Below are 22,137 nucleotides of genomic sequence, written 5' to 3' on the forward strand. Positions count from 1 at the left end.
ACAAAATATTCGTTGCATTCTTCAAAGGCGTTAATTAAATTTAGGCGCTTCTTACAATAATTGCGCGTTCAAGCAGAAAAACGTACAAAAAGAACTAAGTGAATCGATGGAAGTACTTATTTATTTATTACATTAGGGTGGTAAAAAAAAAATCAAAGTCGGAATTTTAATGCTCTCGTCACTCAGGATAGTTCTATACTGAAAAAATATACCCTTTTTTATTTTGAAATCAAAAAATATTTAGAGGTCGCTCAAAGCGCTAAAAGTTTTCCATGTATTTTATATTTCGCAGAAATGGTATTGAATTCTTGAAAATCAAAATTTTTCGATCGGAGAACTCTGGTTCTCTTCAGGAGACATTCACTAAAATACCCAATTGTTTACTAAAAAATTTTTTAATACTAAACATTTTTTATTGTCTCCTTATTGCATTTTTTGGGATTTTTGGCGGACCTATAAAATATAGTTACTATGAAAAACGGTTATATAAATAATAGGGTATTATTACTGTGAAACTCCTGAAGAGAAACAGAGTTTTCCGATTGAAAAATATTGGAGATTTTCAAGAATTCTATACCATTTTTACGAAAAGTTATTTTTCTCATATAAAATACATTCAAAGTTTTGAGCGCTTTGAGCGACCTCGAAAAATTGTGACTTTACTTTTTCACGTGGGTCTTTGTACCACCCTAATCTACGTATATATGTTCTCAGCCTGAACTTCAAAATCTTTGTTTTATTTGCTTTTACTTGACGGGCTTATAAGCTGCGGGCGGTAGTTGTGAGATATTGTGATTACCTGTCGTAAGGTTTGGAGGACTTATATGCGTTGACAACATTGGTACAATGACAGCGACACCCTCCACACTTCTAGAAATACCTCGTCTACACTTCGCAATTAAAAAAAAAGGTTTTATGGTTTACCGAAATACCCACCTTAGGGGACAATGCAGGGGAAGCTAGTACACTTTTCTCCTTTCACGGACCAATTTCTTCCGAGGTATATTATCATTATAATTATATTATGGGCCATATGCATTGGGATCTCTAAATGAATCTATTATGCGTGGCGCCCCGCACGAAGTATAATAACTTCACTCACAACTTTAAGGTCTTTGTCCGCAATAGAAACAACTGGAAAAACGAATGACCAAAAACCACAGAAAGATAGCCATATCTGCCATGATGTCAGAGTGAGGGTCTATGTTATACAACCCAGAAGGCTTCATTTTAATCAGCATGAGTAAGCCAACTCTGTATTCGGCAGTCTGCTCCTAGACTTGAAAACAAAGGGGGCCGCCTCACAATCATCACGCCCAGAAAGTTACTCTACCTTATTTTGGTACTGGGACATAGCGGAATTATGGGCGATAAAGTTACAGATATTCTCACCAGGAAAGCGGTTGCACAGGGATTAATAGGCGCAGGATCCTTCATAGGTCTGCCGTGTAGCGCCTTTCGGCGAAATTACTATACATAACTATATGGATGAAGAAGGAAGAGCAACATTACTAGAGAAGGTGATAGACAGGCTGGATTTAGCATGCCGTAAATAATTAAAATGTGAACCAAACCACTCTCTCAAATTACAGGCACAGTTTAAGAATGGTTTCGGCTCATCTTACTGGCCACTGCAGAGTAAAGAAGCACTTGTCAAACCTGGCAATTGTTTGTGCCGACCAGTGAAGTGTGTGCCATGAGGAACAGGAAGCAGCAGAGCACATAATGTGATACAGTAAAGTGCTTACCTGGCCCAGACTTCGTTTCCTAGGTTTACTGTACCTAGAAGCACTTCACCTAACAGCATTCAGCAAACGACCTACCGTAGTTCCTTAAAGTTACGTCGAACAAAGAAGATAGATACATAGCTAAATAGAGGTTTATTCCAATAGATCGTGCGCGTTAGAGATAATTGTGATAGCTCTTCCTTCCCTAAATAACAATCTAGCACAGCCTATTGAGGCAATCCTTTTATTTACATACATTCCTGCTGGGATCTAGAGACCTCAATGACTGAGAAATGCATAATCATATTAAATCTCGAATTAGGCTTAACCGTCTTAAGATTTGTCAACTTCATAGCCTCACAAGAAGGACAAAACCGCTCTTTATAGCGTTTTTCAATTTTTTCCCCTCCTGAAGTCAAAAACGTAGCCATAAAGCATTGAGTCATTAATTAATTTCTTGCCTCAGGCTCAAAATACATACATTAGAGTTGTCTAAGGGGCTGTGCATTAGCAGCATTAGTTAACCTCACAAGAAACGGCGATTCGCAATCGCTAATGACGGTACTTTCCTTTTCGAGTCAGCCTTGCTCAAATCCTACCAAATTCTTCTTGTAGCCACAAGCGGCCTAATCACTAATTCCTTTTTAACTGATTCCAGCTTTCTGGAAACATTCATTCGGCTGGATATGTGACCCACACTGAGGGTACTCACGCTGTTTCTCTGTCTCTCTCTCTCTCTCGTTAACTTATTTCTCTGAAATTGTTTGAAAATTTAGCCACGGCTCAGTGATAAATAATAAATTTTACTCTCGCTTCATACTTGAACTACCCGAATACCTATCACACTCTACCACTCTAATTTTGTTTGCAATCATCTTTTCTGTGTCCAATCAGGTGTCACTTTTCCATGATTATTGGATTTAAATATTTAAGTAGTTGCGCAACCTTTTTCGCTCCCCTGCCACCTGATGACACTTTACTTGCTGTCTGTCATAGGTGATGGGCATTTATCACTGTCACAAGGCTATATGTGAATGCAGAGCGAACGATCAGCTCGGCTAAGTTAGATCACCGTCAAATCATCAACTCACTTTCGTGCTAAGCACTTTTGTTTATGCCCAATATTTGTAAACATTTTAACGAGTTGAATTGTAAAGACTTGTTTACTGAAATGTGGCTTGTCTTACGTCCCGCGGCTGCGCTCCTTGCGTACATCCAACTGTGATTTACTATGGACATTTTTATTGCTTTTATTTGAATGCAAAATGATTTTGTTTTCTTGAAGCAATTTTTTTTTTAATTGTTTCTTAGCGCTTGAAACAGGTTTATTTGCGTTTAAAACTTTGTAACGATTGACTAATTGCTTTTTTGCAAGTGAATGTGAATGTATATATGTATGCATGTGGGCGTTTTTGAACCCAGGCTTATGAAAGGTGACTTTGATGTTTATTAATTGAAAGGAATGGAGTGGAAATTTGAGGAACTTAAAAATACGACATGAAAAAAAATTAAAAGAAAAATTGTTATAAAATAAAATAGATAAAATAAAACGAAAAAAAAGCGAAATAAAATAAATAAAAACAATGAAATTTAAATTTACAATATTCATCGGTTTTAATTAAAAATGCAAATGAGCGATTGTGTTGTGGAAATGGGAACTCAAGTGAATGTGAAGTGGCCGCTGGTGGAGTGGGAGCAAAGTGGAGTAAAAAATAATAAAAAGGTATAAGTAATCAAAGAAAATTTAGAAGAAGCGAAATTGAATGAATTAGCTCAGCCGATACAAAATTAGTGAAAAAATAAAAATGAATATTTTTGAAAAAAAAAAAATTAAAAAAATAAAAAGAAATCAAATGGAAGTATGCAAAAAAGTATAAAACAAATAAAAATACAAATGATTCAAATTATCAAAAAATCATTCATAAGAAAAATTAATACGAAGCAAATTATAAAAAAAATTTATATAAAACGATTTAAATTATTTTAAATCTCATATACAACTTCGTCAATTAAAAAAAAAATAAAAATAAAAAAGTGCATAAAAAATTAAAAATTATAAAATTATTTTAGCCATCAATTTTTCTATACGTAAGAAATGCAGAAAAAAATCTCATATGCAACTTCGCTAATAAAAAAAAATCAAATACAAAAGTGATCAAAAAAATGAAATATGCGGAAAAAAATAAAAAATTATCTAAATAATTTCACTGATCAACTTTTGCCCTTTAGAAAATGTAAACTTCTCAGCAATATTGAAGCTGTAGGCGCTGAAAACTATCAAAAAGGCGAATAATGATTTCAATTATTATTAGTAAAAATTACGACTTAAAAGTATAAAAAATAACAAAAAAAAAACGAAAAAGTTAGAAAAATCGCCTCCATGCCAAAATGGTGGTGTCTACGTTGAGTATCACCCTTGACAACAATGGGCTGGTTGCAACGGCACCAACATCGCCAGTGGCAGCCAACGCAGTGCAGCCACGCCCGATTGCAACAACAACAACAATACCAACGATCATCACAACCAGCAGCAGTGGCAACAACAGTCCAGCAGGTGTGAATACAAAATATGCAACTAATGGGGTGCAAATACCCAACAGCAACAACAATAACAATGATAATAATTTTAATATAATCAACAACAACAATAGAAGCAATAAATTCAGTGCCAACAACAATAGTCATAGTAGTGGTAGCAGTAATGGCAATGGCAATGGTGTTGGTAATGGTAATGGTAATGGTAATGCCAGAAGTGTAAGCCATACGAGCAGTTTTTGTGATATCAACGGCGGTGCAGCAGTACCTGTACCACCGCCGAAAAAAATTGTAACAGCAACAATTATACCAACAACAACAAATCTACTTCGTGATAGCAATAATGTGCCACAGCAACAACAACAACAATCATTACCATCATCGCTACACTGGCATTCACCGCAAATTGTCAAGGAGTCAGCGTATCAGCAGCAGCAGCAACAACAACAACATTTGCCGCAACGCAGCAGCTCGTTGTTGTTGCAGCGGGACGGACAAGTGAATATGTCAAATCGTTTGCGTCAGCAGCAGGTAAAAATATCTAATAAAAAAATAAAATAAAAATTTTAAGGAAAATAAACATTGAAATATTTAAGCAGAATACATAAAAAAAAATTTAAATGGGAAAAAGTACAGTTAGTAACTAATTACTTGAACTATATTCTACAAAAATGTTTACCTTTACTTAAGCGCTTTTTGGTAGGGACGCTACTGAGTACTTTTTTGTCCTCAAAATTATTTTTAGCGAATTCTAAAACTTGAATCGAATTTGATTTCGATATGCGCTCTGCTGATCTATTGCTTGAACATTTCATGCTTCGGTAGAAGGCAAACCTGTATTTGTGAAAAACAAAAGTCAAACAATAAAAAAGTAATTATCTATGCATTTAAAATAACTTTCATAAATTAATTACGGTTATAAAAATAAATATGTAAAATATTCACACATCTATTCAAGCGCTTCAAATAAGTTAACAAAACTAAAAAAAAGTAGTAAAAATTTCTAATAAAACAAAAGTAAATATCAGCGTTCCAGCACGTATTCACACACACACACATTCTCTCAGAAATTCGTATAGAAAAGCGTATGAATTTGTTTATCTCGAATTCGCTCACACACGCGCACACCTTCATCCGCAAAAGCAATCAAACCGCTCCTCCGCTCCACCACCACTCCAAGTGCGCTGATGTCATCATTACGCCAGCGCCAGCGTTTCAGGTGCCTCTGACGCCCGCAACTCGATTTGTCAGAGCTCTCGAGCGGCTCACCCGCCTCTTTGTCACTTTGTTTGCGTACTGCTGGTTGTTTGTTGTTGTTTTGTGATTTGCGCAGATTGATATCAAATATATTTTACTTAATAAGACAATTAATTTTTTTCTATGTTTTTTTTTTTTGCATTTGGTTTATTTAGCGTCGGCGATCTACAATGTTGAAATTTATTTTCTAAGCTTCTATTCGGTTTTTTTTGTTCGCATTAAATTACGTGAATTAAAATAAATTATTTATTTGAATTAAAGCGAAATTAGGCGGAGGAAATGCGGACAAACAATATTCAACGTAAAGCCAAAAAAGTGGGAAGTGGGTTTGAATCCATTAGAGCCAGCTAGATTTGATTCAACCTATGGAAATTCACATTTTGCCGGCACGTATTCCGGTCTATAGCTTAGTATCCAGCTCTTAAGAAAACGGTAAAGAAAAAATTGCCATTATTTCGCGTGTGTGTCCAAGGAATTTTGACAGTTTTTATACCTCACAGCCTGTTGCCTAACTCTTTCCTCAAGAAATAATGGAACGGGCATATATTTCTGTTGCAAACCTGGGTTGCCTTGTGCTCTTTTTTCACAAAAAACTTTAGAAAACCGTAGTAGAAAGCGTACCAAATTTCTGAAGAACTGCGTACTGCCTTAAGGAAATTTGACTCAAGAAAATTTCTTAGCCATTTCTTGTACGTCATTTTATATGGAGTTTTTGCTTTTCTTAAGAGCTGGATACTAAGCTTAACGAGGAAATTTTTTAACTTTATTTGTTTTTATTGCTTGACTTGTGTTTGCTTTTTGTTTGTTATTAAGACTTGCTTTCATATACATACCTATTTACGAAATTGTTTACTTTATTATTATTTTGTGTGGTAAAATACTTAAATTTTAAATGATTGCTGGCTAATCTAAACAAAATAAAAGCTAATTTAGTAATTTTTTAAATTCCCAAATTTTTAAGCGCTTGTTAATTTTCATTTTCAATTATTATTATCTTATTATTATATTAGATCGTCATTATTTTACTTTAGCATTTTCATTTTCAAGCAACGAAATTTGTTTGAATTTTGTGGCCGGTTCTTAAAAATTAATATTATTTTAAAAATTTGCATTTTTGTCTCGCCATGTCAAATTAAAATATTGCTTTTTTTTCTAGCACTTCGAGATTTATGTTTATTGATGACATGCATATTTTAGAATTTTTAAAAATTTTCATGAAAAAATAAAAATTAAATAATTTAAAATAAATTTTTTTATAAAAAAAAAAATGTGATTTGTGCTTAAAATACCAAAGTTTAGGTAAATTTTTCTTTCTCTTTGCTCCTCGAAATATTTGCGTGATGGAATTTTTTTATAATTTTTTACGTAGCTTAGTACCTAATACCTACCCAAATTGCTAATTAGTTTTTTAAGGGAAACCATCGATGCCGGTTTATGAAAATTTCATCCGATTTTATTCAATTTAAAATATTTTTGTGTTTGATATTTCGTGTTATACTTATATAATATTTTCAGCTTTTAAATTTGTCCTTTTAATTTAAGTTTTAAGTTTTCGAAATGTTGAAATTACTGGATCCTTGGGGCAACTCAAGTATTACGAAAGCAGTGATTTAGTAGTTGGGTACGCATTTTTTTTATAACAAACGCTTTTATTCCCCGTTTAGCATGCAGATGTGCTCGAAATGTTAGCGAAAAAAATATTAAAAATCACCGAAACCTCTTAGCTACTTGCAAATTACACTTTATTATACTAAAATTTAATGAAAATTTGCATACCCAAAACCAGACCCTACCATTTTTTTTTTATATTTTGGTGAACATTTTTTATAACGTTTCAAATTTTTCTTGGGACATTTTTCGTTTTGGGGCACCCTTCTATTTTTTTTAACTAAACATGTAACTTTATTATGTAGCATTTATTAACTGGAACAGGAAAATCGATTTAATTCAAAATTCCTACTTTTTCCTTTTTTTCTGCACGTTGTACTAAAAAATGTAAAACAAACAAAAATTCAAAAATCAGGCTCAACTGGTGTCTTGCAAATTTTATTAGCATCCATTAAATTGAGTGAAAAATTATGACTCCAGTGAGTTGTGAACACGAAATGCCAGTTTTAACCACTGTGCATTGGTGGTTACGTAATACTTGAATAGCCCCTTTACATGATTTTATGCATATTTATTATTTTCAAATTTATTATTTCACATGTTTCTTTTCAAGTTTTTCTTTTTTTTATTTGTTTATATTTTTTTTGATGATTTCGATTTCTTTAATATTTCTTAATTTTTTGATTTTTCCTTAAATTTTTTGTTTTAAAATTTTTCGGATTATTCAACTCTGACGTTTTCTTAAAATTATCAACTGTATGTATTTACACCTAGTTTTTTACATTTTTGATTTCAACATTTAAGTTTCTTAATTATTCTCAAACCCAAGTTTTTGTGCTTTATTTGCGATGTGTTCGAAATCTCGTTCAGTGGTTTTTCTTCTAATTTTATATTGGTTTTGTTTTACATTTTTAACTCCATTTATGACACGTACAAACAACAGCGTCGCCCAGCCTAATTTGGCGCTCATTGAGGCATTCCTCAACGTTTTCATAAAAGCTTGTAGCCCACATACTTACTTGTCATTTGTTGGTTGGCCCATAAATTTATAAGGTTTTGTTTTGGTAGCTTAAAGTAGTTTAACACTTACCTTATTTTGCCAAATTGGCCGTTCACTGAAATGTTGTAGGCAAAAAGCAGTTGGAGAAATATGGCAATGCAGAAATCGACCGCTTACATACATATGCATGTACATTGTATTGATACCAGTACTTCCAAATTCCATTTTTTCTTCCTTTTTGAGATTTTGAAAACTGTAGAGCTGCTCGGTATTATCGCACCGACATTTTGAGAACAATTGAAGTCGTAGGAATTGTTTATTTAGTTATTAACATTTTTTTTTAACATTAATATGCAAATAAAGAATTACCACTACTACTACTACTATAATAAATTACAAAAAAAAAGCTTCAAAAGTACCAAGTATTCAAAATGGAATTTGTTTTACAAACACGCAAGGTTTTAAATTTTTGCTTTTGCCACTGTAAGCGCTAGCTGAAGATCACAAAACAACAACAAGAGCCACGGCATTTACCTCAAGTTACACTTTGTGCGGCTAGGCCCCTCGGCCTCCACTCATTATCTCAACAGCCAACAAAAGTAACTTCAAAACAGAGTAAAAAAAAACAAATATTTGAAAGAGCAGCTTGTAGAACCTTCTTCAACCTCCAACAGAGTTCAAGAGCGCTGTGACATAAGCGATGTAAACAGAAATACAAGCAGAATAAAATGTTCAAGAATTTTGGTATAACATTTGCCATTTTTTGTCCTATACATATGTACATACATACATACACATGTAGATACATATTTATATTTATTTCATTTAGAGCTTAAAGTTTTTTCATGCGACGACTTTTTGTGTCTCATCGTTTACATATTTTTATCAGTTAATCACTTCATTGTCAGCGTTGCGCACCTTGCTAGCAAACTGCTAACCTTTAAGCCGGATTTAATTTGCTTAGTGCACAGATTTGGCTTTGATTGTGATGAGCTTTAATTACTCTGAACTGACTTCTAATGAAAATTTACATTGAATAAGATTCTTAATGCCATTTTGATGGGTGCTTATAGTTTTTTTTGGCCATATAATAAAAAAAAAAAAGATAAATAATTAGTCATGACGATACAAAGCACAAGCAGGATGCCGGACTTTTTAGCCATAAACCATTTTTACTGATACCATTTTTATGTGAAAGCTTTGAAAAGGCTTTTGAAAAATGTAAAAATTTTTGATATAAGGCGCAATTTCTCCGCACTTTCTTAAGATTATCGATTTATCGAAGTCAAAGTTTAATACGAATCATTTTTAATTGAAAATGATGCTTTCTACACAAGCTGAAATCATTTAAAACAAATGAAAACAAATTTGGGATGAATAAAAATAAATGAGGCAAATGCTTGTCAAGCTCAAAATCATAAGTTGCGATCCCTTTAAGCTCTCTGAAGCTTTCTATACATTTTGTATAGACGCGTGCAGAGTAAAAGCTCTCTCCGTCCATCGTTGCATTAAATCAGTTATTAATGCAACGATAGACGGACAGAGCTTTTACTCTGCACCAGCATCTATACGAAATATATAGAAAACTTAAAAATCACGAATAAAGGCGGTGTTCATCGCTGCTTTAATGATACATATGTTCTTAAAAGTTTTGTAATTCTAGCAGGAAAATTTCATAAAAACTCGGAAAAGCTCAAAAGAGCGATTAAAGCTCCTTATCTACATAATAAAGAAGGCAACTTTGTGCGATCTAAAATGAAAGTTTTTAGTTGGCTGTGGATCTTAGTTGGTCACTCTATGCGCCTGGTAAGCTTTTTATTATTGCTTTTCTGTGAAAGCTTCATGCACAAACTTGATTCGCAATAATTTTCAATTTTTACAATTTTTATGTGAATTTCAAAAGCTCCATTTCAGCGGCAACACATAAATCCACGAAATACATTTCTTATTTATTGCTAATTTATTTCACAGCCTTTGTTTATATTTATGTATTTGCTGTTGCAATTACCTGCTGTGCGTTTTAGTGCGTTTCCCATAGTGCAAAAAGCATATTTTATTGCTGTTCGCTGCCGCCTGAAGCGCTAAGCATACATATTTGGGCATTTCGCGTAAATTATGTGCGTATAAAAAGCGGCAGCATTGTTTGCGCCAAAGAATTTGTTAAAAAATTTTCTTGTACCCGGAAAATACAAGCGAAATCCTCTACTTTGCAGCGCTTTTTTGCAGCTTTATACGCGCTCACGCGCCCAGCTTGAATGCCGAATAACGCCGGCAATTGATTTTTGCGAAATATTATTTTGTCTAAGAAAAAAGCAGTCCGACTCTTGCGTTGTGAAATTTATGAGTAGTTTTTGTTGTTTTTATAAATTTTTTGTACGACTGTTTTGTAATGCGAAATTTATGTGCATTTGTTTCTCGTTGTAAATCACTGCCGAGCGTTTTGCATTTTTTGAAGGTTGCCTTGTCAGCGAAAAGTTGCGAAAATGTGAAAAATATGGAAAAAAAAGACTTTTGCATTTTTCATAAAATTTTCTGCCCCAATTGCTGATGTACAACGCACACACGCTCGCATGGCATGCATCGCTTTCGTGTGTATGTGTGCAGTGCATGTAAACAAATAAATAACTGCAGCTCGCTCATTGTGCTAGCGTGCGTGTGGCATGCAAATAAACGCGCGCACCACTCAAAATGCAGCAAACGTTGAAAGACATATCCTTGGGTGGCGCGATTTTTTTCTTCGCACTATATTTGCAATTCCCTTTTCACGCTTTTTTTTTACACTTTCCTTTTTAGTTTTTGCTTTTTTTATTTTTCCTTTTTTTTTCTTGTTGCGCTGCTTACATGCCGCTTGTTGCATTTATACCTCTCCGCCACGCGCATTTGCATATTCGTGTCGCTACGCGCTCGTCGCTATTAGCTACTGCCATGCACCCCCCACCCCCCTGCCGCCATTCTCCCACGCCATCACACCCACATTGAAATTATGCAAGCAACCCTTCTAATACTCCATCGCTGCTTCGCTGTCATGTTTGCCTTTGCTTCCGCCTGCACGCGCTCTGATGGATTGCCAGTAATCACACTTGACAGGTTTCCAATGTGGCAGCCACGGCAGCAGCTCCAAAACAATATGAGTGTTGCTATTTGTAAACCTCTTTTGTTGTTTGCTTTTTGTTGTACCTACTTTGTGTGTTGCATGTTGCACTTATGTATTGTGTGTACATTTCGTTGCACACTTTCTACCATACAAAGCAAACATTCGTGTCACTTTTAACCGGCTTTGGGTGGCGAGCGTGAGTAGAGATATCATTTAAGGCGCGCTGTGGGTTTCGGGTGGTCCTCTGGGCAGTGGCGTTGATGGTAAATTGTGATAAAGGGTGAAGAGTGCTTGGTTATTGCTGCACTCAAAACTGGCTTGAAGAAATAGGCGATTGCTACATTGAACTTAGCTCCGTCTAATTTAACCTTCATGCCAGAGACGGCTCCTCTCCTGTGTAAGGAAAAGCTTCCTAAGAAAGTGTGTGTGGCTTGATTGTGCTGTTAATTATAATTATCTGAGTAGACTTAAATGGTGTTTATTATAAAAATATTCGACTCAGCTCTTGCACCGAAGCGACTTCATTGCTACTCAGGTCGAAATTTTAGGGAAGTACTTTTGATATCATAAGGCTAATCATTACCAACAGTGCCCTAGTATAGTGACCAGCCTTAGGCAAACTATGCGAGGTCGGTAAACGAAGTATCTTACAAAGAGCCCTGCCCTTCAAAAGCACTGAATCTAGTTCTCAATAAGATGCCCATTGATGTGTACTTAAAGAAAACCGCGATGTACTCAGCAGTACGACTCAGTCTGGGCTCTGGGGATCGAGAGCATTTGGACATAGTTCAATTTTAGGCCTTAGCTCGATGGTATCAAGCCTGGATTTTGGCTTGAATGTACAGGTGCAGTTTCTATCCAAAACTGAATGCAGCAGCCGATAACGAAGCTATCTGTATCTACACTGACGGGTCCAAGATGGACTACGGTGTAGCGACAGGGGTATATTCCGAGGAGCTGGGTGCCAATGGATCCATGTACGTACTGCTAAGTAACCTCGCGAGTTCCTTTGGCCGAATCCCACTTAGGTCATTTGATTCTAGGTACGGTGATACTAGGAAGCTGAGTCTGGCCCTGGTGAGGGCTTCACAGTGGCACATAATGTACTCTGCTGTTTCCTGTTCTTGGTTGCCCAACCTACATTGGTCAGAGTTAATAACTCTTATGTTTGACAGGTGTTTCATTACTCTATATTGGCCAGTAAGAAAGCCTGTTACAATTCTTACTTCATACCTACTGAGGTGAAGGAGTTCTTCGGTTTACCATATCCGGATTGAAGGACTTGGCCTATCTGTTACCTTCTGTATTTGTCCAGTAATATTGCGCTTCGTTCTTCACCCAGATATAGTAGATTCGCCTAACGAAGCTCCATGGCAGACCGGTAAAAGGTCCTGGGCCTATGAATCCTTGTGCAGCCCCTTTTCTGGCCAGAATATCTCTCCTGGTGCCCATATGGGGTATACCCGGTTCCTGGAGGCGATCCGTATTAAAATTTGAAGACAGTCTTACACCAGATTTGAGGTTACCTCGTGTTTGGTTGCCCCACTTGGTTGTAGAAAACATACCGTAAACTCCTGCTCTGAAGCCGTCGTCTGTCTTAGAGTCGTCAGTATACCAGATATGTGCTTTCGGGGTTTAAGACGTTCGTTGTCCCAGTTATTCCTGTAGGGGAAAAAATACCTAATATAACCCTGAGGGTGGAAGGGTGTATGAGCTTCTTGTCCCCTACACTGTCCCCTGAGGTGAGCCTTGCTTTAAACATTAGAGCCTTTTCTTATTACCATGTGTAGGGGAGGCAGGTCAGAAAGCACCTCGAAAGCCGCAGTTGGCGTTGTTCTCATCGCACTAAGTGATGCCCACGCAGGCCAGGGTCAAAAACATATTTATCACTATTTATTCATTCGCTTCCATACTTAAAATTGTATCCGCCAAATCAAAGTGCTATTTGAGTAGGTATATGTAGGTAGAGATTAAGGAGGCCTTTACAGAGCGTAACTGTCGCGTTGGCAAGCGAGAGGGTAATGATCAGAGCACTGTGTGTGTTAGTGCTCACGTCTGTTCTAAGACTCACTTATACCTACATAGTAATCGTTTGGAATTCTCAACTGCTGCATAAAAAATATGTATACACCTTATCACTCAAGATCATTCTCAAGTGACAATATAATCTTTCTACATAAGGAATATGTATGTATATATTACATACCATAAAAGAAACTTCATTAAAATACTAAGTCCTCCATTTTTTATTCTAAGAAACTCAAAGGCTTATTAATTACTTATTCGCAAATTTTTTTTTCTTTCACAACCATCAACTAATTCGCTCAACTTCCTTACGCCCTATACCCCTTTTACTATTTTCTTTTCAACATTTTCCCTCGAGGGGTATCTGTGGTGCTCCCCCTACTTAATATCAAAGCATTTATATACTTAACCCTCCATCCTGTCATCTCTTAAGTACCCACCCTCCTAATAGCCTATCAAGCAACTGCAGTCTCTAAGTGTAGCGATTTGTTTTTGTCATTTATGTCTTTGAGCAAACGCTCAAGTGCTGCCACTCTATGTGGCAAGCACAAAGTGTATGCGTGTGAATACAAGTCGCATGAGGTCGCCACTATTATTGCCGAGTACGCCACAGTTTTAACACGCGCGCGTAGGGTTGACTACAGCTGTCGCCCCCACCCTGTCGCCGCCTCGGCTTTGTGCGGCCACAGACCTACTGGCCCATTCACCCCATTTGCGAGCTAATTAAATTACGCGAATTGTTTTGCTGCTGAAGATTAAGTGGCACAAATGCGCTGGGGAGGACGTTTATATTAACGTGTTGGGTGCGGCCAGAGGAAGATGAAAGCGCGCAGAAAAGAAAGTTTGCCTGCTTTCATTTGTAGGGTTGCATTCGCTGTTTATCTTCCACTAAGTTGCCTTCTGTATAATTAAATATGAACTAATTTCCGAGATTTTTCGTTTGCTGCCACAATGGAGCAAATGTCCGCGCAATCCACACTCCACTACTTGCCCATATTTCTCTCGACCGCGCTGATTGTTTTCCAACGCAGCTTCAAAGCTACACACAACTGGCAAGCGCTGCAACTGACCAATCTCGTGTTCTCTGTTTTTCAGGAGCAATTGCGTCGCCGGCGCGAAGAGGAAGAGCGCATCGCGCAACAAAATGAGTTTCTACGCAACAGTCTGCGCGGTTCACGGAAGCTCAAGGCGCTGCAGGACAACAAGGCAGCAGCACAACAGCAACCGGTTGCTGCGGAGCGTGTAACTGGTGTGGAGAATGAGGCGTATATGGACGATGAGGAGGTCGAAAAGATCAATGGTGAGCACAACAGCTTTTGAGCTTGAATATAAATTTTTAGTCGTAAGCATTGTTTCTCTCTCTCTCACTCTCTCTTCAGGCTACGGCGAGCTGATCGCCGCGCTGACACGCTTGCAGAATCAACTCACCAAAAATGGCATGTCCACACTTGCAGGCCGAGTGTCGGCTGCCCACAATGTGCTGAGCGGCGCGGGTGTGGCTCATGCGCTTGCTGCGCGCGCCGCGGTACTGCAGCGCCGTCGCCCACGGGTTGCCAACCCGGTTAGCGCAAATGCTTCTACGCTACAAAAGGATATCGTAGAACTGCTGACGCAATCGAATACCGCCGCCGCCATTGAGCTGGGTAATTTGCTGACGAGTCATGAAATGGAGGGTCTACTGTTGGCGCATGATCGCGTAGCGACACTCACCGATGCCACGCCGTCACCAACGCTCAGCGGCACGAGCAGCCCACAGCAGACATCAGCGGGTGCCGGTGTTGCGCCAGTACCGCTACCGAAGAGCGCAGCGGTGCGCGGCACAGCCGTGGCTCCACCTGTGGTGCCGCCGCCGCTAGCGCAGCGCAGTGCCATGCCACTGCCGCCGAATGTAGTGGGTGGAGCGGGGACACAGCACGCGCCGCCAGTGCCGCCGCAACATGGTGGCTTTATGAAGCAACCGATGCGCGCCGATTCGCCGCCATTGAGCGCCTGCTTCGGCACGCTCAACGATCAGAACGACAACATACGCATCATACAGATTGAGAAGTCCACGGAACCGCTGGGCGCGACGGTGCGCAACGAGGGTGAGGCGGTCGTCATTGGACGCATAGTGCGTGGCGGAGCTGCCGAGAAGTCAGGGCTGCTGCACGAAGGCGACGAAATACTCGAGGTGAACGGGCAAGAGCTGCGCGGAAAAACGGTAAACGAGGTGTGCGCTCTGCTAAGCTCCATGCAGGGTACGCTGACCTTCCTTATTGTGCCCGCGGGCAGTCCACCACCGGGCGGCGGCCATCGCGAAAATGCCGTGCTGCATGTGCGCGCCCACTTCGACTACGACCCCGAAGATGATTTGTACATACCATGTCGCGAGCTCGGCATCAGCTTCCAGAAAGGTGATGTGCTACACGTGATTTCACGCGACGATCCCAACTGGTGGCAGGCATATCGCGAAGGCGAAGAGGACCAAACGCTGGCCGGTCTCATACCTAGTCAATCGTTTCAACATCAGCGCGAGACCATGAAGTTGGCCATTGCCGAGGAGGCGGGGTTAGCGCGCAGTCGCGGCAAGGATAGCAACAAGGGTGCGACGCTGCTATGCGCGCGCAAGGGACGAAAGAAGAAGAAGAAGGCCAGCTCGGAAGCAGGGTGAGTAGCGAACATATAAAAATTGTGAGGTTAAGTACTAATAGTTTTCCCATTCTTCAGTTATCCGTTGTACGCAACGACGGCGCCCGATGAAACGGACCCCGAGGAAATACTCACCTACGAAGAGGTCGCCTTATACTATCCACGTGCCACACACAAACGGCCCATTGTGCTGATCGGGCCACCAAATATCGGACGTCACGAGCTGCGCCAGCGCCTGATGGCCGACTCGGATCGCTTCTCGGCGGCAGTGCCTCGTGAGTTTGGGGAAAATAAGTAATCGTTGCAGTAGGTTTGCTCGGCGTGCGTGGCTCGGCTGTTGAATGCTAAATTTCTCCTTACTACCGGTTTTCCATAATTTTGGATCAAAAGAGATTTTTTTTTTGTATTTCTTATTAGTTTGTATATTACGAAGCTGAGTTCGTTAGCCGATTTTTGTAGTGGTCTTCTTTATCGAATTTTGCGACTTAATTTTCCAATTTGTTTAATTTTAAATATTTTTTTATTTGCATCATCACTTTTTAGTTTTTTTATTGTTTGCCTATAAATATTTTTGCTCGCGAGATTTTTTAAACACTCGCCTTTTTATCAAAAAATTTTCCTGTTTCGTTTTTGCTTTTAGTTTTCTATTTGTTAGAGGAGAAACTGAAAAAGGGTAAATCTTCAAAAAATATACACAAAATTAAATTGCACTCTTCATTTAGTTAGAGTTGAAAAAAGTAGCTCGAAATTTCAGTAATCGCAATCCCATTTCGTCCCACTGTGAAAATACTTCATGCTTTCCATCCGCTTTAATATATCTTATTAACAGTCGCACGCAGAAGTAATTAAGCGGCGATTTCCTTGCGCTCTACTTCACACACGGCGCACGCTGCGCGCACAGCCAAACCAACGCAGATACATCCGGCAGCTTGCCCTTAAATCCTTTCGTAGCCTTGCAATATAAAACGCATATTAAAGGCGCGCGCCTACCATCTTCGCGCTCAAGAATGTATTTGTTTGTAGGCCTGTGTCACTAACGACTTAATTGCTGCAGTCAAAGCCAAAAATTTTCACCTCCAATTCAATCAGCAGTACAGCGCTGTCAGCATCCTTGGCTTATCTTTTGCCGCAAAAGCTCATGCATACACACTCATACGCACACATAAGCTGCTTACCACAAGCACAGCATGCTTTTCATATGTCAGCCAATCTGTTACGCCGTGCCGCGCAAGCCGCTTACCTGCAACTACTTCAGTTCCACACCACCTCCACCTCCCCTTAATCTACTCATTTATTCTCACTCACTCTAACTTGCGGTCATACATACATACTTAATTTTTTATTTACCTCTGCTGTCTTCTCTTGCCTCCTCTTTTGCACCTTCTTTGCCCCGCAGATACATCACGTGCGCGCCGCGAAGGTGAAGTACCCGGCGTTGATTATCACTTCATCACGCGCCAAGCCTTTGAGGCGGACATACTGGCGCGCCGCTTCGTCGAACATGGCGAATACGAGAAGGCTTACTATGGTGAGTAATTTAAAAGTACATATGTACATACATACACATACATGCTCACTCTGTGTTGCATGTGTGAGTGCTTTTCATATCCTATTTTTTAAACGAATTAAGTAAATTGCAATTTTCACATATCCTTGCATATCCTCTCAACTCTTCGAATTTCCTCCATCATTGCAGGCACCTCGCTGGAGGCCATACGTACAGTGGTGGCGAGCGGTAAAATCTGTGTACTGAACCTCCATCCACAGAGTTTGAAATTGTTGCGCGCCTCCGATTTGAAGCCGTATGTGGTGCTGGTGGCGCCACCGAGTCTCGATAAACTGCGGCAGAAGAAAATCCGAAATGGCGAACCGTTCAAGGTGAGTGGAAGAAAATTGTTTCTTTTATAATGCAAATCAGGAGCACAACATCTCTTCGACAAGTTGAAGAATTAAAGATCCAAGTTGCGATCATCTAGTAGTCTAAGATCCCAGTATTTGCCTTAGAATAAAACTCCACAAAAGCATTTAGCACTTTATTAAGTGCTGAAAGCAATACGCCTAAAGGGCTTGGTGTGGAGTTCTACCATCTTATAAATCCCTTTTTTCATCTCAACTCTTAGGTTAGGTTAGGTTAGGTGGCAGCCCGTGTGACGGGGGCTCACTTTAACAATTAGGAGATTGTCCTTTGTGATACATCATTCTGAACGGCACCCAATATTTAATCGATAAAACGCCCCGAGCCGATTATGTATTTACAAATTCGGCTAATCTCAATACCCGGGAGTTGCTCGGGGCTATTAAGAATGTGGGAGCCAAAGTACTTCAATTTCAGCCTCGCAAATGCTGGGCACCTAAAAAGGTAGTGTTGAAGTGATTCCAACTTCGTCATCTTCCAGACAACTGCGACATACGGGGTCCGGATTGGACAGTGACCCAGTAAAACTTCCTCCAAAAGTGAGAGCTGCGGCTTTGTAAGTGTGAGGAGTGCCCTCAACCGCCCTCGGCTGCCCTTGGCCAGAAAGACCAATGCGATCGCGCATGTCCTGGTTTTCGCCCAGGGGATGTCAGCTTCTCGCATCCTCTCTGAAGTATTACTCTTAAAATTCTGTTGGGATATTTTGCCAGGTTGGCGCAATCACCAAGTCTCGAACCTTGTTTACTGAGTTCCAATTAACTTACTTCATAAATCATAGTCCCAGGAATGCAGGTATCGGCGTCCAAGCTCAAAAGGCGAGCTGTGGTTGCCTCAAGAGAGCGTCAGTTAGATCTACACTATGATAATTTACCGAAGTATCGCTTAACGGTCGGGTTGTAGCTATCGCAGGTGGTTTTATGCAAGCGGAAAATTTCCGCATGACCCGAGCTCTTGAAGTGCTCCTTCAGACAGCGGTGCATCTAAAAACTCTTTCCCTGGCTCGTAGATTTGCATTGATAAAATTCACTTTATTATTTTGTTTTGGACTGAGTCGATCGTAGCTTACAAACTCATCATATTTTGACTATCATTATTAAATACTCTCGTATCTCTTTCAGGAGGAGGAACTCAAAGACATTATAGCCACTGCACGCGACATGGAGGCGCGCTGGGGTCATCTCTTTGACATGATAATCATAAACAACGACACAGATCGGGCATATCAACAGCTGCTGGCCGAGATTAATTCATTGGAACGCGAACCACAATGGGTGCCAGCCAGTTGGGTGCATAACAATCGAGACGAGTCATAAAGTCGAGCTGAAATAAATAGAGTGCAAACGGAATGGAATTAAACGAGGCGGAAGAACGAGGTTAGGCAAAAAACAGGGATAGGAATAGGGGCAGGGTAAGGAAATTAGAAGCAGCGAAAGTTAAGTTGAAAAGAGAAATGAAGGCAATGAGCGTCGCAGCGGCGAAGGAAAACTGTTCATAGTAATATTGAGGTTGAAATTGTTATATGATTGCGGCTAAAGTCTGTGAAAGGTCGATGAAAACTCGAGTTGCCAAACGGTGGCTGCTTTGAGTGCTGAAATATCGTTTTCAAAAATAGTTTTCAACACTTTTTTGGTGATGATTTTCAGTTTTAATCAATTTGCATGTATATTTTTTTTTTGCTAAAAAACATTCATTTAGATTTAAAAAAAAATTGCATTGCTCGCTTTTGTACTCCTCAGCTGCTTATCTCTGGTTACATAAGCTTTTAAAATGTCCTTAAATTTCTCGCGATTGCAAAAATAAGTTTTTTTGGATTTTAGCCGAAATTTCGCCCACACTGCGACACTGTGCCTCGCCGCTTCGTATAGGTTTCTAGCATAGTACAGGATTTTGCCAGGCAAAAGTGGCTGCAGATGCTTTATTTCCAAGCAAAAATGCAATAATTACTACATATATTTACATACATACACTTATACTTATTTACTTAGACATACAGTATACTACATACATATACATATTTACATAGACCCACTCACACAGAAACATATGTATGTATATGTAACTTGTTGATTTAATTGATAAAATTTTACACTTAATTTGGAATTTTCCGCGTCAGACTGGGGCGTTGAGGGCGTTGAAAAAAAAAAAAAAAAAATAAAAAATAACAATAATAAGAAAAGTGGGAAAATTTATTGATGATAAGGCAACTAACTGTGCTTTATATCTAATATCGTTTACAAAAGAAAACAATATCGCTACCTAAAGGTGAAAAGGTGCCAAGTCCACTTTTTTCAAAACTACATCGATTTTTCGTCTCTCCTAAACAATTTCAAAAAGAAGGATTTGGCGCCTTGTCACGTTTAAGTAACGATATTTTATTGAAAATGCATTACAAAACATGAGTTGTTTTCGTTTTAAGTGTAATATAAAAATTAGTGGCCCTTTTCATAAAAATTCAAAAAATTTTAACTGCTGCTTGTAAAAAAGATCGATCAAATTAGGTCATTTGAATTTTTTATGAATTTGGCTATTAAAAACTTTAAAAATACCAAGTCTAACAGAGTATCACAAAATAGTTTTAATATACGTTATGTTATAAAATATTGTTCTACATAATATATATATATATATATATGTATATGCATGTGTACTAAATCCGAGAAATTCCTTAATTGCAAAATGAATGTAAATTTGTTAATTTAAATTTGATTGTTTACCTTTATCTTTTCGCGCGTAAAAAGTAGTTGCAAACAGAATTATGAGAAGAAATAATACCTTAATATATAAAATTAAAAAAAAGGCCAAAAAAAAAATTTGGCTTTTTAAAGCAGTTTTGTAAATTAGTACCTATTTTAAGAAAAAAAAATGAATTTTGTAAAAAATCGAACTAGCTAAATGCATGTAAAAAAGAACTAAAAGAACTAGGGGAGAAACTAAGCAAATTCCAAAAACAACAAAGCTACTACAAAGCTGCTGGCCAAACGAGCAACGATTTCAATGGTTTTGCGCTGAAGTGCTGGAATTGAAAACAAAAAAGTACGAAACAAAAAAAAATAAATAAAAATTTCATGGAAAAAGAATTTACTTTAAACTTACGTACCATAACAACTAATATAACAAAAACAAATCCAATAATAAAAAAACACAAAGTGCTAGTAACTAAATAAAAGAAAGTTTAAAATCCATATGTATAAACAAAAAAAAAAAGAAACAAACACACAAAAAAAATACAAAGCAAAAAATAGCAAAAAGCATAGAACAAAAATCATTAAACACAGCAGCTCATAAAACTAAACGAAATGTGGCAATAGTCGAGAAAAAAGAAACAAAAAGGAAATTAAATTACAAAAATATATATAAAAAAAAAAACAAAATGTAAAATAATAATATATAAACTAGTTAAAGCCAAAAGTTAGTCACCAAAACTGTAAAGTTGTTTGGCGCATAATTCTACAGCCGGCGCTGAAAACAAAAGTCCGAGATTTTCTAAATAATCGATATTCACAACGCTAATCTCCAACTTTTTTCAAGGATAAAAATGCAGCAGGTTGCGAACTAACAGCCAACTAAGGCACTCAAACTGTCTAAATCTGTTGACAGCCAGCGAAAATATCCCACTAGGAAATCGGTCGCTGAAAGGGAAAGTTGGAGAAGAAACTGAATGGCTTTGTTTATATATGAGGGGCGAAAAATAATCGCTAAATACCAAGCCTTATTTTTAGATTATTCCAAAATGCTTATTTTTTCGATCAAAAATAATCGTTAAATTTGGATTATTATTTTTTTTTTTTTTAGAAAAATTTATTTGTTATTTTGCGATGTTCAATTTTTTGCTTATTGTTAACCGTTTTTATGGCCGTTTTAAATCTTTCACAGTAAAAAAAATTAAATCTGAACACGACGGTTATAATATGATTGAAAAAAAAAATGTAAAATTACTAACACAAATTTATCGAAACAACAAAAGTCCAAAAATTACAGTTATTCTTTATCGAAGATATAAAAATTATAAAATAACGGTTAAAATTGATCGAAACAATAGAAATCTATTCCTAACGATTTAGTTCAAAATTTGATAACCGTTAAGGCCCCTGTAAAATACACTTTCATCAAAAAAAATAGCAGCAGTGACTAACAGAAACGGAAGCTAGTTGTAAAAAATGAATATAGATGATGAAATAGGACAAAAAAAATTAGGTAAAACAATAAAGAGAGAAAAATTAAATTTCTTTCATGCATTGTTTTTTTTTGAAATTTATATTTGTGTTGATAGGTGAAAGTAAAAAACATACTATTAAAAAATGAATGGAAAAATTAGAAAATGTTAGAAATTGTGCAAGGAAATGGAAAA

General features: G+C 37.9%; 1 protein-coding gene across 1 annotated transcript in view; it reads left to right on the plus strand.

The window, feature by feature from the left end:
* The window catches only part of LOC118751151, a 46,609-nt gene extending 25,949 nt beyond the window's left edge, over positions 1-20,660 (plus strand). The window contains exons 4-9 of the mRNA XM_036485915.1: positions 14,342-14,546; positions 14,626-15,892; positions 15,953-16,149; positions 17,271-17,402; positions 17,571-17,752; positions 18,908-20,660. Of these exons, the coding sequence (XP_036341808.1) occupies positions 14,342-14,546; positions 14,626-15,892; positions 15,953-16,149; positions 17,271-17,402; positions 17,571-17,752; positions 18,908-19,102 (2,178 nt within the window). The 3' untranslated portion in view covers positions 19,103-20,660. The remainder of the gene's footprint in view (positions 1-14,341; positions 14,547-14,625; positions 15,893-15,952; positions 16,150-17,270; positions 17,403-17,570; positions 17,753-18,907) is intronic.
* Positions 20,661-22,137: the final 1,477 nt, after the last annotated feature.

This window comes from Rhagoletis pomonella, unplaced genomic scaffold (assembly GCF_013731165.1).
Source record: "Rhagoletis pomonella isolate Grant_MI unplaced genomic scaffold, Rhpom_1.0 Rhpom_scaffold_00565, whole genome shotgun sequence".
In the NCBI taxonomy this organism is placed as follows: Eukaryota; Metazoa; Arthropoda; class Insecta; order Diptera; family Tephritidae; genus Rhagoletis; species Rhagoletis pomonella.